The 21,465-nt window shown below is 37.9% G+C and overlaps 1 protein-coding gene across 2 annotated transcripts in view; it reads right to left on the reverse strand.

The window, feature by feature from the left end:
* Positions 1-21,465, reverse strand: part of unc80 (unc80, NALCN channel complex subunit) — a 310,307-nt gene that overhangs the window by 89,091 nt on the left and 199,751 nt on the right. For both annotated transcript variants that reach the window (XM_083128968.1, XM_083128960.1), the window contains 10 exons: positions 20,756-20,875; positions 17,188-17,351; positions 16,475-16,649; positions 12,179-12,426; positions 9,824-10,031; positions 8,993-9,182; positions 7,166-7,335; positions 4,308-4,556; positions 3,264-3,396; positions 491-631 (listed from right to left, as the gene is read on the reverse strand). In XM_083128968.1, coding sequence (XP_082985094.1) covers positions 491-631; positions 3,264-3,396; positions 4,308-4,556; positions 7,166-7,335; positions 8,993-9,182; positions 9,824-10,031; positions 12,179-12,426; positions 16,475-16,649; positions 17,188-17,351; positions 20,756-20,875 — 1,798 coding nt within the window. The remainder of the gene's footprint in view (positions 1-490; positions 632-3,263; positions 3,397-4,307; positions 4,557-7,165; positions 7,336-8,992; positions 9,183-9,823; positions 10,032-12,178; positions 12,427-16,474; positions 16,650-17,187; positions 17,352-20,755; positions 20,876-21,465) is intronic.

A 21,465-nucleotide genomic window follows, 5' to 3' on the forward strand; every position in this document is an offset into this window, starting at 1 on the left:
TTCTTACAGTCATTGATTGGTTGATTGAATGAGTTGGTGTTTTAAGTCCACTTTATGCATCATGAGGCTAATCATAAAGTAAATACATTTTATTTCCTTTACTTTCCTATCTTAGAACCTAATAATCACCATTAAATGATTACGAGAGTAATGTACTTTCACGAAAAGTGTTTCCGATATCTACAAAATCTTTATGTACATTATTGTAAAAATTATTAATGTAGAGTGATTTTTTTAAAAAATCACCTGATTTAAATCACCAAATTGAAATAGCTTATGACAGCCACACAGAGGCTTATAAATTATGGAAATGTTAATAAAAAATGTGCCTCAAGCAGGAATCGAACCCAGATCTTGGGTACTCAGTATCAATGCTTTATCAACTGAACTAAGTCAATCACTATAACTCACTACCTAGATCTTCATGTGTGACATGTCCATGCTAAGCAAACACCAATAAAAAACAAAAGAGTTATAATATTCTACTTACGTGTCTTATGATCAACTAAAAAGAACTCCTTATGCCGAGATTCTTCAATGCCAAAGAAGTCAAGCGACTCCCTCAGGATCTGGCAAAACTGAGTATCTTCTTGTACTGGAAACTGAGATGGAATGCCTCCAGCATCTGGCTCTGTAAAAAATGGATGAATAATACTTTTTAAATGATTTTTTTTTTAAAAAAAAAGTTAGGTCCACTTCATGGCCAGATAGGCTAATTTGAGACTCAACATTCAATTTAAAGTTCGATCTGAACCACTGTACAATGGGACTTCCCTGGAAAAAAAGAATCCTTTTAAAGAACTGTACAATGTTTGTAGTGTGGTAACATGATCGATTATGTACAGGGTGTACACAAATGAATATTGGAGTTTTAAGCATGTGTATTTTCTCTGCGATATACAATACAATAATGAATCATACCGGAGATGGAAGAGTAACTCAACGAATTTCTATAACACAAGTGTTCACTCAAATTCACATGACTAAAAAAAGTCATCATCTTTCTAATCCAGCTCTTCTTCACCGAAGTTGGTACGGACCACATGATCTGCAGGCTTTAGGGCCTGTAACAGCTGCACGCGGTACAGCCTAAGTCGGAGCCATTTTCTTAATACTTTCCACACTGTCATGGTCGGTATTGTTAGTTCTCGACTAACAATTTCCTAGGAGTCTGCACGAAAGCCACTATGACGCATTATACATTCTCATCTGACATACATGGTTGTCTGGTGCTCTTCCCCTTACACAGGCACCCCATCGTCTGGAATTGGTTAAAGCACCTAGAAATGTCGTTTTCAGATAGGGTGTCTTTGCCAACACATCCGTTAGACTGTAATCACCGACTTACACCTCGCGAATTCCAAGATGCAAAAAGCCTTATGCTTCGGGAGTCGCTGCCATCTTTACAACTGGTGCTGCCATGCGGTAGAGTTAGGAAACAAATTTGGGAACATATATAATTGAAACTTCCACAGTTGCTCTTTCATCACATTAAGAGACAACTGGCTGGGGTTACTTACATAACCATTCAAAACACTTAAAACTTCGATATTCATTTGTGTACACCCTGTATAATTTTAAAATAACAATTTCTCATCATCTTGTCTTTTTAAGTTGGATGCATCTTTCCATTTTTATATCTATTCTAAACAATCTCAGGCATACAGCTTTATTATTCCTTGTTGACAGTCCCAAAATGAAAAAAATGTATTACAAAATACTTTAAAGAGCAAACTTGGAGGAAAATAGGAAAATAATTCTATGGCCATGATAGATAATGAGTAAGGTAACAAAGTCAGATAGAAGCAACAAAAGTAATGTAACAGTTGCAGTGGCGTAGTGTCCACGTAAGGCTTGTAAGTCCACCTTACAAGCTGAAATTATTGAAGAAAACGTATTTCATTCCTGTATTTATTGCTTGAACACACATAGCAATATCAGACTTCAAGTAGAACTTTTAACGAAACAATTGAGGACTTGTTTTGATTCGAGTTGTTTCTCTGTAAGGCTTCTTCAGAGGACTTACGCGCGGGTGAATGGAAGAAATGATTTGGACTCGCACATGGCGGGTGTGTTTGCTTACGTAGTATCTTATCAACCAATGACAGGGCACCCCGATTCTCACGCACTGTAACGCGCATTACGAGTGGGTGCTGCTATCTGGCGAGATTTCTGTCCCCGCTGCGTCCGTTTGCACGGTCGGTAGAGAACCAAGAAAATCGACTCCCATGTTGTTTCAATAATGCGTGACGGGAGGTGTAGCTAACAAAACGGGTGTCATTTTAAATGTGTAAACTAGCTATTAAGTTCACAAAGAGATGGTTTAATGTTGGAAGCAGCGAAGTTAAACATAAAAGAGGAATGTCTGGCAATTCTAGATCCGGCAGCGCCCGCAAAGTTAGGCGCGTGCATCCCAGTTGCCCGTAATGTTAAAAGATTGCACGTAATACTTAGCATTATGATTTACAGTTTTTTTTTTTACCTTTTCCTTTGACTAAGTTGCTTGATATGCTTTTCAAAATGTGCTCAAATATCGTAACCATGATAATGAGTAATATTTTTGAATGTATCTTACGCATTTCCCACAAATGGCTTTTTAGTGAAAGAAAAAGAATAATAACAATAAAAATATGACATGGCTTTTCCAGAAGAAGAGTTTGTGTGCTTAACAAAGCTGTATGCGAAATTTGTAAATTGCTACCAGTTGAAAGTTGAGCTACAGGTAATTTATTCTGAAGCCGAATATAGAGTACAGAGTGTGTTTGAACTTCATGAGTACCTGCGTACTACCCATTTGAATGAAGCTGTTGAACAAGTGTACAAACTAACAGAATTCTTCCTCACTGTTCCTGCCTCAAGCTTGTCGGTGGAAAAGTAGTTTTCTGCACTGAAGAGGATTCACACATTTCAACGCAGCACACAGACTCAGGCAAGGAAATCTGACTTGGGACTGGTATCCATTGAAAAGGAGCTGCCAAAAACATTGACCAGAAACTCCCGATTCTACGACGTCGTGATTGAGGAGTTACAGTATAAATGAGAATTTCCATTAAGTAATACATATGCTATTATTGTTAACATAGAGTGTGTGCATTTTATGTTTGAAATTAAGTATGCCCATGCATGACTTACATTCAAATAGATTCTATTTAGTTAAAATATCTTTGGGTTTTCTTTATCCAATATTCAGATCAGGTTTATCTAAGGAAGCCTTACACCTTTCATAGTATCACGCTACGCCACTGAACAGTTGAACCTTTTACCTTGTGGTCCATGGACAATAATCTTCTTGGCTGACGGAACATTGGCTGTAAGAAGTATGGAAGCATCACACTGTTCTTTCCTCAAGATTTGTTTCAGATCTTTGAACATTATACCTTGGACACTGTGCACAACCTACAGTAGAAATAGATATTTTAATAGTTACAAAATTAACTTGAAATTTTGCTCAATAACCATAGTTACATCATTAGACTATATTAGGTTGAACCTTGATTTTTTCAGAAAAGTTGCCCAAGTAACCAGAACCGTTGGGACAACTAGTTTTTATGTGGGATTACATTGGTTGGCAGAGTGAAGTTTGTCTTATGTTGGATCAATGGTTGTTGCCAACGCTTGCTCAACCATGGAAAAGCGAGTCAAAATAAGTTTTAAAACTACTTTCTCCTGTTAAGACAACTTTCAAGACTATGCTGTAAATTCTACCGTGTAAAATAAGTGACATGTAACAGTGTTTCTTTTAGAATATTTTATTCTTATAAATTATAAGAAATTACGGATGAGACAGATTAATCGGTACTCTATCGATATCGGCCAATGTAGGCATATCGGTGTATCGGTAAAATTACCATAATTTTACCGATCTGATATATCATTAAATATCTTGCAATTTAGTGCAATATTTTGCCATTCTGTTATAATTTTTATGGATATAAACAATTAATCTCCATTCTGTACTTTTTTTTCAGAAAATGTCTAAATATGCAACTTCTTTTGCATTGCAGAAGCTTGGTTCATCTGATAACATGCAGTTTTTGAGGAGGCCAATGAACCATTTGGAATTCTATATTGGATCATTAGAATATCGGTTATCGGTATTGGTAAATTTTATATTGGTGCTTTATCGGCATTGGCCAAAATTTGATATTGTCCCATCCCTATAAGAAATTAATAAATTTAATATTTTAGTGTCCACACATCTTCAATCTCTAAAAAAAAGAGCTTTAAAATGAATGTTTCACCATTCTTTGACCAATGTGAACAAGTGAACGGCAATGTTACTGCAAGGTTACAAAGCAGATACTTACCATCCACAAAATTGATAAAGCTGTTCCGATCAGCTTCTGTCCCCCTTCTTGAGGAGACCTTACATAGAACATTACATAGCCTATTATGTAGTTGTAGAGGGCAAAGGCTGCCTGCTGAGGTAACTTTGGAACAAAGCGAATGAGATGGCGTAAGATCTTGAACATCAGGTCTTGCTTTTCTCTTGTTAGTCTCTCAAGGATGTAACGTAGGAAAAGTGCACTGTCCTCTACCAAGCAGTTCCATATCACCTACAAGAAAACATTTATTTGATTAATAGGACTGAATTTAATCACAGCACACAAACCATTAGACAAAACATGCTCCAAACCCCAAAAAGGTCTGCTTACTTAGTTTAACTTCTAATCCAACATTTTGAGAAAGCAGGAACATGCTAATGAATGAACACTATCAATAACAAACTCAAAATATGGTTAGCCTGATTTTTAAGTTTGTCCCGCCTTCTCGTTCTATCCTTTTTTTTTAAATAGTTTATTTTTTTCAATGTCTTAATATCTAGGCATATATGAAGAAGGAACCAGAAATAGATCCGAAACATTGCATAAAAGATTTTAGACCAACCTCACCTTTTCTTATCCTAACAAGATTTATCTCATTTTCGTTTAACATCTCCCTCTCTCTCTCACCTCTTCCAACATCTCGGGCACCCATAAAACTGATGCAACATATGGTCTGGTGTGTACTGAACTCCAGCAAATTTTACTGTAAATGATGGGGCACCAAACTCATAGATAAGAACAAGATTATATGATAATTATGAATGTTGCACATGATTTCTGAGTAGTGTGAATTCTTCAGGTTTTGTATAGAATTATGAGTAGCTGTAGACAAATGTGTATTTCAATTCTTGTGTGTACACGAAATGTGAAATAACATGCTGTAATATTCATTTTCACATTTTTGAAAGGTGTGAGATACATTTTCCTACCACGTTTTGTTACAAAATGATGCAAAGTAAACTCTTAAACATAAAATTTAGAATTTAGTTTCCAACACAATACCTTCTAAGCCTGAATTATTCTGAGAGTTATACACAATCATGGAATATTGATTAATTCTGCTGCAAATAATTGAGAAGAGAAAATTGATCCCTTTACACATAATTAAAGGTACGAGGTTTGGAGCATAAGTCATGGCAACTATTTTTTTTCACATGAGAATGAGGAACTGGCACGAAAATCAGAAATAAACAAATGGAAGGGATCAGTGTATGGTATTATGGAATGTATGGACAATGCAGATCATGTGTACCAGGTGCAAGAAAGGGAAACAAGCAAACATCCTTAGCACTATGTGACATGTAAATATGGAGAAACTAGTACTCACTTTATCCGCGAAATCGTTTTTTCTTCTTTATTCTATTAATTTCAGTAGCCGCTGCCACCATCCTCATTGGAACTTGCTGTACTGTTGCTTGGCGTGCGTCTCTTGTTTGTAGTTCTCTGGCTGCCGCTGGGTGTGCTGTTGTTAACTGTGCGTCTGGCTCTGTGTCCTCTGCTATTTCTAGGTGATAACTGTTGTAGTAGGGGAATCCAAGTGTGGTGTGCCTGTCCGCTATCAATGTTAACTCATGCGGGAAGTGCATTATGGTGTGTGTTTCCTTGATTTTGGTGTCTACGAGCGTGTGGGCAGTGTGTTTGACTTGAACCTTTTGAATTTTATGGCTATTGTATTTCATATGTTTAGCAAGACCAGTAGTGGGTTGGGCTTCTTTCGCATCTGCTAGGTGCTGTTGGATTCTTTCATTGACAGATCTGATGGACCTGCCGATGTAATGTGCCTTGCATTCACACTCTGCACTGTATACACCTGGTTTATCAAGGGGGAGAGGAAGTACCGTTTGTGTTTGTTCAGTTTATCAGCTATTTTGGAATTGGGTTTGTGCGCTACTTTGACGCCATATGGGAGAAGGTCTTTGGAAATGAGGTTGGAAGTGGTGGGATGGTAGGGGAAGGCAAACCATTTATATTGGCCGCTGGAGGTTGATTGTGGCTGTGTTGCTTGCGGATGGGTTGATTGTGGTTGGTTAGGTGTCTGACCTGTATTTCCGATTTACTGCACCAAGTGGAAAGTTGTGCTTCAGTGTAGCCATGTTTCAGGGCTATTTCATCGATAGCGGGCAAGCGCACCACACTTAGATTCCCCTACTACAACAGTTATCACCCGGAAATAGCAGACGACACAGACCCAGATGCACAGTTAACAACAGTGTACCTAGGGGCAGCCAGAGAACTACAAACAAAAGATGCATGCCAAGCAACAGTACAGCAAATTCCAACGAGGATGGTGGCAGTGGCCACTGAAATTAATCGAAAAAGAAAAAATAGCATCACGGATAAAAGTGAGTACTAGTTTCTCCGTATTTATATACTACCCAATTATGAATGCGACATGTGTTTACAAGAAGGCATACATTGGCATTACAGGAACAAAAGAGGCACATCTATGGTAGGACATTATTCCCCACAGTTTTCATCAGCTACCTGTGGTATTCTCTGGCACTTATCCCCACAAAAAAGGCTATTTTAACACAAAAACTCTATTCAAGCCAGGCTACAGGGGTTTATTCAACAATGAATTACCACTGCCCTCTGTATGATAACTGAGGATTATATTCTCCATTATAACAGCAAATGCAATTTTAAACCACTTTTCATCTCACAATGTGCCCAGTTATTGTACAGATGTGACTAGTTATGAGAAATTCCAGTACACATCTCAGGATTCAAGGAATCCCCGAGAGACAACTTGGAATTTAAAGCTGTTGCATGATAACATGCCTCCTCCGCTTGCAGTGAAATAAAGATGATAATTCTGATGTTAACGAAGCTAAACTAACCTGGTATGCAACTTCGTACACAGCATTCCCATCTGGAGAGACGGCTGCGTCATCAAGCAGGTTGATGATCTGGATGACAGCCGAACACAAGCACGAAGGGAAGAGGGAATGGGCTGCGTGGATGTGATGAGAAGTGTTTCTCTGCTGGGTTTCTGGCTGCTCCTCATCCCCTAAAAGTACAGGTAGACCAATATGAAATATCAACTGATAATGCAAACAGATATTCTACTGATTCAATGTATTAAACTGCAAACATTCCATGGTGAGCCTGAATGGTTCATAATTCACCAGTACGCAAAATAAACTTTGGGAAGAAGTGAGAGGGAGTTTAGGTGTGTAAACAGGAAATTCATTAACATATTTACATGGAATTTCACCCTCCCTTTAAAAGGAGACGTATCCACATTATTACTATTATTATGTATTAACACCTGAAAAGACATTAAAATTTCACAAATGTCCTTCCTGATTGTTCCATTATTGGTCTATAACGATTTTTAAAATTTTTCATAAATTCTTATTATTCTTCAAAAATGTTTTGTCCCCATTCTCATTTCTACAACAAATTCAACAGATTTTATGGGAAAATATTTAAATTAACATTTGTTTGATTTTTACATAAGAATTACCAAGAACACTTAAAAAAATTGTCTTCTTGTACAATTATTCAATGTTAAAATCGTGGAATGTTGTAGATTTGCCTCATCTTATCAACTTTTTGTATTCAACTTAATACATTAATCGTTTTGGACAACAATAACAAATACTTAAAGTATTGATTGTTGAGTTTCTTGATAATACTGCCAGTTTCAGAAAATTCATTTGTGGTGTTAGTGATGGCGCTGATGATGTTTGAATGCACAAAATGATACTCACTCATGAAGATTACATTTGAAAATCTGACCATCATCATTCATACAAGACATACCATACAGATTAGAGAAGTATGATATGAAACTGATATAATGCAAATACAAAATTTGTTAATACTGAGAGCCTATATTATAACGATCCAATATGGAATGTCAATCATTCAGTCAAAAAGCTCAATTTTTTATTGGTTTTTGATAGATTGATTTTGTTTATTTTACTTTGCTTTTCTGCCACTTTTGGCTAATTGCGAAGAATGATATGAGTGAAGATATGACGAAATTGATGAAGGGACACTTACAAAGAACACCCATGCTCAGGGATTTGAACATGGGATCCCTAGATCAAAACAGACACTGCTAACCACTCCACCACAGAGATTAGCAAATTTTACACCAGAATACATAATGAAGGGTAACAAGCCCCCCCCCAAAAAAGTAACTGGTTAGAAATGTGCATAAAAATTAGGTTTGCTTTTATATTCATAATGTCAGTAACACCATAGATTGACTTCAGGGTTTTGGTGCTGTAATATATGAACTTATATTATGTACCAGAAACATAATTAAAGCACATGTAAGTCTTCATACAGATATTCTATGACAATTAATTATCACTGGTTTACAAGAATATTTCCAACAGAAAGTAACTGTAAAAGTACAGTAAATTTACACTTACTTTTCAAGTACCAATAACTGTAACAGTAACTCAGTTACTTTTCATAAGTAACGGTCTTAACTCAGCTATCTGCATGCACAATTGAAGTAACTTATCAATTAACAGGCATTTTCTTATGGTCTATTTTTTTTTTTCACTGTTTATGTCAATTATTATTTACCATAAATTTGTGGCCCTAACCATTACCATTAGTATGTTAGCTCTACATTCTTAGTTCAGTAAAGTATCAATGCTAAAGGAGAGAGAAAAGCCCAGAGAACAAACACAATGAAAAAGTACCTTCATCATGATCATCTCCTACAGCATGATATAAACTTGGTTCATAAGCAGCCTGCACCGTAACAGGAATAGTAGTAATAAGGAAGTTCTCCCTCTCAATTCTCTTCTTATCCTCTTCCGCTTGCAGTGCCATCTTGATCAACTCTGTCTGCTGCTTCTTACGAGTTTTTGTTGCTGTTACTAAGGAACGCTGTTAAAAAAACAATATGAAATATGTATTGCATTAGTGTTTTTTTCAAAAAAGAAAATAACCAGTGCTGTTCCAAATTTCTTTTAAATATGACCAAGCTGATACGAATGGCATGGTGCAACAGCCCTTTGAGAAGCAAGGCTTGGCAAGCAGCTATTTTCCGCCTTTCAAGACCGGACTGCACTACTTCTTCTTTTCAAGAAGCTCCCCAATTACCCCCACACCCCCTATATGCCTTCATGGCATGGTGCTAAGCACAGGGGATCACTTTACCTTTTTTTACCCCAATTGTCCTCATGACTCTGGGTAAATGCCAAAATTTTGTGTGCTCCCACTGGGAATCGAACATGGGACCGCTCGCATGAAAGGTGGGATGCTATCCATTTGGCTATGCAGGAGCCCACCTTATACAATGTACTTACATAATTACTAGAACACCACTGCATGTGTCCAATTATGGAAAATACCAACCAATACTGAAGATCTCATAAAATAACCCAGACTGTGATTTCGTACCACCCCATACTAGCTATTACATTTGAAAATAATTCCTTTCAACACTTGCACTACCACATTAAAAGCGAGTATGGAAATTTGAAATGATAAAGCATGACATAATGAACATAGCTAACAATACTCACATGACTTTCTTGATTGATAGTAACTTCCTCTACTTTCGTTTTGACTTGGGGCATCCATGGAGGGTCAACAACAGGGAGTGATTCGATTCCTATTTTTGGGGATGGAAGAGTGAATTCGATGCCAGGGGGAGGCACTTTGAAAGTGACATGAGCTCCTTCTTCCATTCGGGGCCACACCTGGTACCTTAGTTTCCACAGTACCTGGAATCTATGTAAGCAGAGAAGCATTTTATATAAGTATTACATATGTTAGCCACTAACAATATACACTAAAAAAATATCCAATTCATATTAAGGAAATGAAAGACGCGGTAGTAGAACTTTAGCACTCACTTTTCCACGAAGCTGTTTCTTGTTCTTCTATTAATTTCAATGGCCACTGTCACCATCCTTGAAACTCGCCACACAATTGTTTGATGTGCTTCTGTTGATTTCAGTTCTTTAGTTGCTGCTAGGTGCAAAAACAGCTTTGCAGAAAAGTGAGTACTTAGGGATTCTCTGTATTTATTAAGTTCATCCAAATTTAATGGAACCATGCCCATTTTGAATAAATGAAAATTTGGATAATACTGGAATATATTGTACACTCCTGTTCAGATAACTGGCACATACTTCAAATGTCCACAATTATAAAATGTGCCACTTTATGCTGATTGATTAATTGAGTTGGTGTTTTAAGTTCACTTTATGCACATTAAGGCTAATTGGGACTGGACCTACAGTTTAAACTGGGATCTGAACCACTATGAGCCACTTTATGCAAACAGGAGTGTACAAACATGTATTGTACATTAAAAAAATGACAGTGAAAGTAACACAAAGAATAAAGCAATGTTATTAACAGAGTTACAGTATGTATTACTTGTGCAAGGTTATGTCAGATGGAATAGCTTGTGTATGTCATTAAATTCTACTAAAAAATCATTTTGATTAAAGAAGATAAACAAATTTTAGTATAAGAAAAACAAGTTGTTTATCTAGATAAAAGGTAACCATGACATGGTTAAACAACACAGTGTATTAGAAAACTGTCACATTATGACATCTTGTTCATCCACAGTTTCAGAATTTTATGACGGCTACTATTAAACTATAAGAAACCTCATATGTTTAAATATGAAATGTTAAGAGGCAAGAAAATTTTAGCCAAATCCTTGAACTTGAAAAAATTGCTCAAATGTGTGCATGAAGATTAAAATGTTCTTTTTACTTTTTAATAAATCATATTTTAAAGTGAAACTCTTTGTAAATTGATGCATATCATTCGAGCAGAACATACAGCGTAAGTCAAAATGATGTTCCCGATTTCATTCATTTCTTATACGAAAGGCAATGAGCTTTTCTTGCATATGTATTTTTTTTATGGAATATAATCTCAAAAAGTTTTCTTTTTCTTTCTATTGCAGACTCGTAATTGCGCTGTCGGCCACCAGGAGGCAGTTTTGTCAAAGTGAGGAAAATGTAACCGTAAACCTTCCTGTTGGAAATGGCACAAAAGACATTCATATTGCAAAACAGCATTTGGCTTCTCTGTTCCCCAAAGCTACACATTGTGTCTGTGCACTTTCACTGAAATGTGGAATGTGGATTCATCACTGAAGATCAACTTTTCTGAGAATCCATCTTCTTCCATGCACTGTTGTAACTTTTCACAGAATTTTCCTCACTGTGACTAAACTGCCTCATGGTAGCTGACAGTGCAACTACGAGTCTGCAATAGAAAGAAAAAAAACTTTTTGAGATTATATTCCATAAACGAATTACATATGCAAGAAAAGCTCATTAGCTTTCGTATAAGAAATGAATGAAATCGGGAACATCATTTTGACTTATGCTGTAATTACACTTAATGTATTAATCTTTAATTTGAACAGCTTTTAATGGGGACTGAGTGAATATTAAAGGTTGAATATATCTGTACCGGTTTACAAAAGTACCGGTTGGATTTTATTTTCCGATACTTCTCCGGCATTTTGTTTGCAAAAATGCAACACAATACTTTTGCAGGGTCTAAATATCCTGGAAGTTATGAAAAATTCGAAGTTTCCATTGATTTTGTACCAATATTATGCAAAAAAAAACAAAAAAAACTGTATTTTGTGCTTACAAAACAGGTATTTATACATGACAGGTATATATTCCCGATGTATACTTTGAAGCAAAACTCTGGTAAGTTGATGCTTATAATTTGAGGGGAATACCCATCCATTAACATTAATCAATATTTTCCACAAATTTTAATACAATTTTCAAGCATCAGTATCAATGGAAACGGTATGAGTTTTAGCATCAGAATGGATATCAGCTTCGCCTCAGTTAATTTCAAATGTTACTTGTGACTTAGCAGTGAAATACCTGAGTATTGCATTGATCCTGGTGCCAGGGTCTTGGTGATGCAAAGCATGCTGCATAATCTCCGTTGCTTGAGAAGGAGCCTTGACAGCAGACAGGATAAACAAAGAGGCAGCAGAAGCAGCTACTTCTTGGTTGAACTCCAGCAGCAGTTCCCATGCCACCGGAAGGATGTCGATGAACAGTTCTTCTGGCAGAACAACCGCTCCCTTTACAAGTACTGATAATGGAGCATGGAATATGTCCTTTACCTAAAATATTAAAAAAATATAAATTGAAATATTTTTAAAAAATATAAATGTGACAGCCCAGATTGAAATAAAGGTAGCAGCAAGGGTTAAAAAAAAATCTGCCTCTTAGAGCAGACAATTAAAGAACGAAGTCATGATGGATCATACCTAAAGCCACATAAGAACGAGAAAATATAAGAATAATTATGATTATGTTATAACCAGGGGTAGGAAAAAATTATTCAGGCACCAGCCCCTTTTTCTAAAGAGCCAACCCTTTTTTCTTATTTTGGCAAATACAGTCTAAGAAAGCAAACTGAAGCTTGGGGCAGAGTTGACAAGTTTTTCATCCCATGAAAATAGTGTCGAAGATTATTTGCTAAATAAATGTTACATTTGTGAAATCACAAATATTATTATTTATGACTAGAGCTCGGAAGTTCAAGACCTATAAATTGCCAAAAAAAGACCTATAAAAGGACCTAAAAATATCAAAAAAGAACCTAAATACGGAAAAAAGGACTTATAAATGCGATCCAAATTAATTAATAACTTCATTTTAATTACATATATAATGAATAAAAAAAAATCTGGTGGTATGGAACACACAGTGCGAAAAAACTGAAAGGTTCAAAACAAGAGAAAGTTGCCACTTATAGCGCGACTTTCCAGACAAGTTACGGTTCAAGGACCTTGTACCGTACCTGCTTCAGTCGTCCAAAAATGTTTTCTCTAGTTTCAGGGATGGTTCAAATATACTCTATGTGATCAAAAATATCCGGACACCAGTCAAAATATGTGTTGTGCATAGTAGGCCACTCTGTGGAGCCATCTACAGTGAGGTGAGGCAAGCAAGGGACCACTACAGGCAGCATAGTGCACGAGACAGCAGAATGGGTCCATTGAAGGAACTTACAGACTTCAAACGTGGTGAAGTGATTGGGTGCCACAGGAGTAACAAGTCAGTGCGTGAGATATCCACCCTCCTAAACATCCCGAAATTTACTGTGTCCGATGTGATAGTAAAGTGGAAACATAATGGGACGTGTACAACTGCAAAACATTCTGGCCAAGTGCCCATGTTGACAGACAGAAACCGCCGAGTATTGAATAGGGTAGTACAAGAGAACCGGCAATCAGCGATCACCACCATCACACAGGAATTCCAAACCAGGGCAGGATGTAATCCTAGTAGCATGACTGTGCGACGTGAGGTATGACGACTCGGTTACCATTCACGAGTGGCTGCCCATAAGCCCCACATCACCCAATGAAACGCGAAGCACCGCCTCGCATGGTGTAAGGAGAGGCGACACTGGTCATTAGAACAGTGGAGAAATCAGTGATGTGGAGTGACGAATCGTGTTACACTATGTGGCAATCTGATGGTTGTGTGTGTGTGTGGCAAATGCCTCATGAACGACATTTATCATCCTGTGTTGTGCCGACAGTGAAATTCGGTGGAGGTGGGTTGAGAGTATGGGCATGTTTTTCCTGGAAGGGGCTTGGTCCCCTCGTTACTTTGCATGGTACTGTCACGGCACATCATTACGTTGACATTTTACAAACGTTCATGCTGCCTACCATCGAAGGACAGTTTGTGGATGATGATTGCGTGTTTCAACATGACGATGCACCCGTCCACACTGTGGGCCATGTGGGACAGTGGTTTCAAGAGAACAATGTCCCACTTATGGCCTGGCCTGCGCAAAGCCCCGATTTGAATCCCATTGAACATCTCTGGGATGTTTTGGAACGCTGACTTCGTGCCAGACCATGCCGACCAACATCCACTGATCTTCTCATCTTGGCACTCCGTGAAGAATGGGCACCCAATCCTCAAGATATCTTTCGCCACCTGATTGCCGATATGCCTGCGAGAGTGGAGGCTGTCATCAAGGCCAAGGGTGGCCCCACATGGTATTGATTGCCACTGCATTCGATGGAGGATGCTTCGAACTTCACGCCCTAATTCCAGTGAGTGTCCGGATATTTTTGATCACATAGAGTATTTCTTTCTTTCTTTCTTTCTTTTTATTTCTTTACTACAGAAAGGATGTTTAAGAGGTGATGAACTGATGATGGTTCGAATTGAGAATGTAAATTTGTAAATTTTAAGAAATTTGAAATTTTTTGGGGAGACAAGTGCCCCCCCCCTTTGCCCCCGTCAAGTTACACCTATGAATCCAACTAATATAACCAATATAAAACCACACATGATCTTAAAGGTAAAGGTAAGGCGTGTGCTTAGCACCACGCCATGAAGGCATATAGGGGGCATGGGGGTAACACCCCACACTTTCTTTTTCCGGTCATGATGGGGGTGATGTGATCAGCTTCACGCCCCTGACCACCTTTACCCCCCAGGGTTTCCCCCAGGTACCCATGCCATTCGATGCTGGGTGGGCGCCGGGGCTGCTTCCAACATTAGAAAAGTTCCCGGATTTGAACCGGCCGGGGATCGAACCCGGGACCTTTAGCATGGTAGTCAGACGTGTTACCAACTGAGCCACCAAGCCACACATATGTTTTTAATTCACAGACTGCATTAAAAGTAAGCAATTCTTATGCCAGGGTGGCCTTCCTAAAGAAGGCTCTACCGTTAACAATGAATAACACATTCAATAACACATTCTAATATATGACCGATCTCTACCATATTGCTGCAGATTTTAAAATTCATCTAGTAACACTGCAATAATTTATAATGGAATTTTTATTATTCTGACTTAATGATACATGTGATTCGGAAAATACAAACATTAAAAAACACATACTGTACTCATTATTTTGAAAAAAAATGTAATGGAAATTTCACATGGCGCAGTGGTAGCATTGTTGCCTTGTAATGAAGGGGTCCCGGGTTCGATACCAGTTGGAGGCACATAGTGGTTGGGATCCCACTTTAAACTGTAAGTCCAGTCCCAATTAGCCATTCTGTGCATAAAGTGGACTTAAAACAACAATTCAATTTCAATTCAATTTGATTTATTGGTAAAATTACAGATTATTTTACTGATCCGATATATCAATAAATATCTGATATTTTAGTGCAAATTTCTGCCATTTTGTTGTAATGGATAATGTTATGGATAATCTCCATGCTTTACTTTCTAAAAAAAATCTTTTGCACTACAGTCTCCTTGAAACACATTTACACATAACACACACACACACAGGGTGATTCAAAAAGGACTTTACAACTTTGAGAGCAAATAGAAATTTATTCAGATAACTTACAAAGTCGATTGAGGTGCCATTGCAAAACCAAAACACATCAAGTTTGTCATACAACATTCATGTTGGGTCGATGTTGATTTTATTTCAAACCTGATCTTTAATGAAACCCCACAAGAAAAAAATGTAGCGGGGTCAAATCTGGGGAGCGAGGTGGCCATGCAATTGGACCTGCACAACCAATCCATTGACCTGGGAATCGGGTAACAAGAAAATCTCGGACTTATACGTGGTAGTGCCCCCTCTTGCTGATAGTAAAGGCGTCCATCTTGGTCATCTTCGTCGAACTGAGGAATTAGAAAATTTTGTAGCATATCCAGATATACGATACCATTTATGGTTGGCTCCTGGAAGAACAGGCCAAAACACACACAAACACACAAACCCACCAGTAAAAGTAGACATTTTCAAGAACAATGCTGACAGCGCTACTGGTGGGCAAGTTCAGTACTAATGGACTACGTGAGTCAAAAGTTGATGTGTTTTGCTTTGCAATGGCACCTCAACCAACTCTGAAAGTTACCTGAATAAATTTCTATATGCTTTCAAAGTTGTAAAGTTCTCTTTGAATCACCCTGTATATGGAACTGAATTTGAAAATTCAGGCACCAGGTGAAACTTTTCAGGTGTCATGGCAATCGGAGAGGACCCTGCATTTTTCTACCTCTGATTATGACAATGATGAAGAATTAAGAATGGTGAAGAAGTTCTTTTCAAAATTCTATAGTTCCAGGTCACAAAACTGATCGATGGACAATACTACAATTATCCATAAAACATAACATTTGTGGAGGAAAAACAATAATTAAAATATCACAAAAGACAACAATACCTGAACTTTGATATACTTCAGCACTGCTGGTGTTTCCTTTTTTTCATCTTTTGATTTTTCAGATTTTGACTTCAAATCTCTGCCTCTCTCTCCATCCTGGTCACTTATATCGCGAGATGAGTCTGGATGGCATCCCAGTCTACTCAGCAGCGATATATCAATATTTCTGTCTATCCTGAAGCAACAAAAATACAATTATATGTAAAGGATACACCGGCTTGAATATTTTTATAGTATAAATAAACTTCGAATGCAACATTTATTTATATCTAAAAAGAGACCTGATATTTGTGAAGAAAATACATTTTCACGACTCCAAATTGTGGATTTCAGAGTACAATTAAATGAATTTCTTTACCAATATAAGAAGTACCATGCTAAAATCTACCAGTACCGGTCACCAATAATGCAAATTATTTCCATTTAAAACATTTGTCTTCATAATCTATATATTTGGCCATATGACTCTGATGAACTTTATCAGTGGCGTGCCCAAGGGGGGAGTTGGTGGGGGTCATACCCTATTCCTTTGACCCGGTATATGGCAAGATGAGGACTGACTACTAAAAAAAAAGTATACTTAACCCCCTCCATTTTTTATAAATCCTGGGCACACCACTGGACTTGATTGTAGGACAAGCTGAAAGCTCATGCACAGACAGGAATGGATCTTTCACATGAAAGAAACTTACAATTTGTGCAAAGAGACATACCTATCCTTTTTGCCTAGGCTGTCTTTCCTCCTGATTGGCGAGGTTTGTGTGCTCGTTTGGTCTGACACTTTGCGCCCGCCCCTCGCTTTGTCCTTTTTGGCATCTTCTCTCTGGTGTTTATCTGAGCCAACATCACCTGCGATTCCAAACTCCTCGCCATATATCTGAATACATAACAATTATCTTCATTAATAAAAACATTAAAAAAGTTATATATTTTCTGATTAATGTGAACATTAAATTAGATGGATGGCAAAATTCAGACTTGGCACATCATTGCTCATACACTTGCTCAAAAATGGTTTATTTAGAAGTTGACAATCTTTTGCTTTGCGGTCTGTCTTTGTAATACAAGGTGCATTCAATAAATAACCACAAAAATAGTATAAAAAAATCTAAAATACGACCGTGATTGTTACATGTTTGTTATTTTGTGAAGGCATCTGTAAGCTATTCATAGCTGGGACTGGCATGCCTGCCTCGTGCATGGGATGCTGGGAAACAAGTTACACAAGATGGGGCACCCTTACAGGAGTTCTCCAAGCTGGAGCAGCAAAGTGTCGTGAGATATTTGTTGAGTGAAGGTGTGGAACTGATAGAAATTCATCGTCACATGACAGTTCAGTACGGTGACAACTATATGAGTCAATCACAAGTGTACGAGTGGGCTGAGAAGTTCAAACAGGGCATAACCAGTGTTGAAGATTCTCCACGTCCAGGTCCCTCTGTCCCTGCAGTCACTGATAGCAACATTGCTCAAGTGGAGGACTTGCTAAAAAGGTCATGTTAACTTTGTTTTGGGACCACAAGGGGCCAATTCTAGAACATTACATGCCTAGAGTTCATAATGTAACCAGTACCACCTACTCCAACCTTTTGCGCGAAAAACTGAAACCAGCCATTCTGCAGAGACGATGTGGTAAGGTGTCACTAGTGTGCTATTGCTCCATGACAATGCGAGACCACACACTGCCAGTGTCACATTGTCTACCATCGAGGGCCTAAAGTTTGAGTGCATACCCCACCCTCCATATTTGCCCGATCTTGCACCTTCTGATTTCCACACCTTTGGCCCACTGAAAGATGCACTAAGTGGATCATGGTTCCAGAATGATGACAAAATCAAGTCAGCGGTGCATGAGTGGTTTCACACGCATCCAAAATAACTTTTTTCCTGTGGAATCAGTGCCTTTATCAAGCTCTGGCATAGGTGCATTGAACTAGGAGGGAATGATGTTGAAACATAGTACTGTAGTTCTTTTGATGCTTGTAATAAGTATTTGTTACAACATATTTCCGGTTATATATTGAATGAGCCTTGCATATAGAAAGAAAAACTGCAGTAGCATTGAAAATATCAGAGATGACAACACACTACTTTCCGTTGCGGGAGGTTTGACCACTTGGAGTAGCCAACTCAGCATAGTGAACATTGCCACCATCAAATGTTGAAAGCAGTGATTCTTGGCCTATACTCGCTCTGACTTTCTCATATGTGACATTAATGTACTTGTGCCCAGCCCTATAATTTGTTGACCACTGGTATAGTTTTAAATTGAAATTAATTTCAGCTTGTTTTCTGTATTTGTAATTTGCTTCTATGTTGCTTAAGAAAGCTTTTGACCATGGCAAAAAGCAACACATGACGGATGACAAATAACACAGAGGTTTCAAATCAAAGTGACAAGCAACATGGACCCCATCCAGTTTGTTGAAAAGCATTCACTGTCCATAAGCTGCCAACAGACTGAGGTGACATGATGCACAATACTGAGAAAATGGCCCAGTCTGACAGACATGCAATCAATAAGCAATGTGCAGGTTGTAGCTTATCTGAAAGCTCACTTCATGGTGCCTACAATTTTGTAAAAACAAAATTCCATGATTTTCCCAGGATTTGCAGACAAGAACCAGAATTATCCAGACCGATTCATTACAATGATTCATGTATTTAAAAGACATGTGCAAGAGGGCCACTAAATTTTAGCTAAAAAAACACTTAGAATCCCAGTAAGTCAACCTTTCAGAATGTTCACTTCAGATGTTGAAAGGAAGAACAAGATGAGAACTGAACAGAAACTGACTGTTGGATAGGGGCATCAGGGGGGTGAGCTTTTACATATTACTTGCCACGTAATGACCGAGGTAAAATAACTCTTGTTTTACAAAAACAATCATAGCAATTATAGCAAAAATCAATACATAATTATAGTAATTTTTAGAAATATTCAAATCAATGCAATTATTCTTTATTAAAGAGCGAGGTTCATCATGTGACTGTTCTGTCATCTAACCTACTAATATCAACCAAACACAACCCAAAAATTCCAACAAGAATGTGGCAAATTTCAATACCTACTCACCGTAGTACACTGATGAGCCTTGTTTCCACGTTAATAAAACATTAAAATGCTGGCCAAGGCAAAATTTATTGAAATAAAAATAATCACTAAAAACATAACGTTTCTACCCTCTAACAGGGTCTTCTTCAGATGAAGATTCACAATAAATTGATGAAAGATACAATCACCATCTTATATATACACTCCCAGAACAGGGTACATACACAAAACAAACATGAAGGCACCAGACGTTATCAGAGAACATTTCCTGTTAGGAATTCCTGAGTGTGGAATCTCCTGACAGGTACCTGGTGAGAGTCTGTGCCTTATCAATTCCTCTATGTCTGGATGTGGGCAGATTCCTTATCTCCTGGACTCCTTCTCTCCTCTTTTCTTTCTTCCTTCTGCTCTCCTCCTTCCTTTCTCTCATCCTTTCCACTCTTTCTAACACTCCTTTCCATTCTTTGTTGATTTTCAGTCCCCCAATCCAGTTCATTATTTCTTCCTCTCCTTTTTTCTCTATTTCCTTGGCATATTTTCACTAGTGAGGAAGTGTACACACATACTTTTAGTGCAATACTACAAAAATGTTGATTTTTACAGAAACAGTAAATTTCTCTGACATTTCCATGACTTTTCCAGAAAAAGTAAATTACCTGACTTTTCCAGGATTTCCAGGTTTTCCAGACTAGTAGACAGCCTGTCCTTTAGATTAAATGAAATTATTTGAGAATGAATGATGATCGGAAGGAAATACTGAAGGAGAACACCAAAACAACACCCATGTTCAAGCTGGAATTTGAACATGCAATCAACAGCAGTGAGGGTAACATTTCAACTCCTCACATGGAGTTGATGTTGGTGGAAAGAGCAGATAGCAGAGAGTGTTAGGAGAAGAGGACAAGATTGGAACACCGTGGAAAGAAATGAGTGGTGGAAGACCAGGAAAAAATGGAGAGGCTTGATTTCTATGCCGACCCAGCCAGAGGCAGGAAACAGCAAAGGATGATGATGATGATGACATGGAGTTCTCATCAGGTTGGAGGTAGGAGATCCAGGCATATGGCATCCACTCTGCTGCTATTGGGGAAATTTAAAGCATTCATCCAGCTATGCCCAAGGCTTGAGCAAATATTCCCCACTCAACAAATTTCCAAGCACTGGCTCAAGTACATTTATTAAATATTTCAACTGCCAATTCCTTACAATAGCCTTGTGATACTCACCCTCCTGACAGATTTCACCAATCTAGAGCATGCCCTCATGTGCCTCCTGTAGCAGAAGGGGTGGCAGAATGACTGATGTGAGCAGTAGAAGTTAAAGGAGTTTGCTAGTTGCACAACCACCTAAAATGTAACAGAAAAATCCATGAACTGTACATTTTAACAAGCATATCAGCTTCCAAACATTGTGCTGTGTTGTTGTTGTGAGCAAGGTAAGTCGAACATGATTTTCCTAGCATGAGGTTACATTTTTCCAAATGTAATTAATATTCCAATTGCCACTATACCTAATTAATTTACCAGGGTTATGCTTTAATATATCCATGGGTTTACACATGAATTAATCACAATATTGAAGTAGCTAACATTTAATTATGAAATATCCTCCACGACACACGATATTGTCACATAACTCATGAAAGTTATGCATTTAGCATATTTTCCAGGATATTGAAACACATGAAAGTGTCACATGGCATTTTAAAGACCTCAAAAGATACCTATGCTACTGGTATCATAATGGAATCTGATATAGTACTTAACAATGCTGATACTACTGCTATTAGTGGATACATCAGTATTGGTATTACTCAACCCTATTAACTTATTGAAGAGTTAGTGAAAATTTGAGGCTCAACCCAGGATCAAACCTTGGTTTTTGGCAATCTGTGCAATTGCTCTACCACTGAGCCACCAAGTGAGCCTTTGTAGGT

The sequence above is a fragment of the Lepisma saccharinum genome, chromosome 1, assembly GCF_977018435.1.
Source record: "Lepisma saccharinum chromosome 1, izLepSacc3.1, whole genome shotgun sequence".
Taxonomy (NCBI): domain Eukaryota; kingdom Metazoa; phylum Arthropoda; class Insecta; order Zygentoma; family Lepismatidae; genus Lepisma; species Lepisma saccharinum.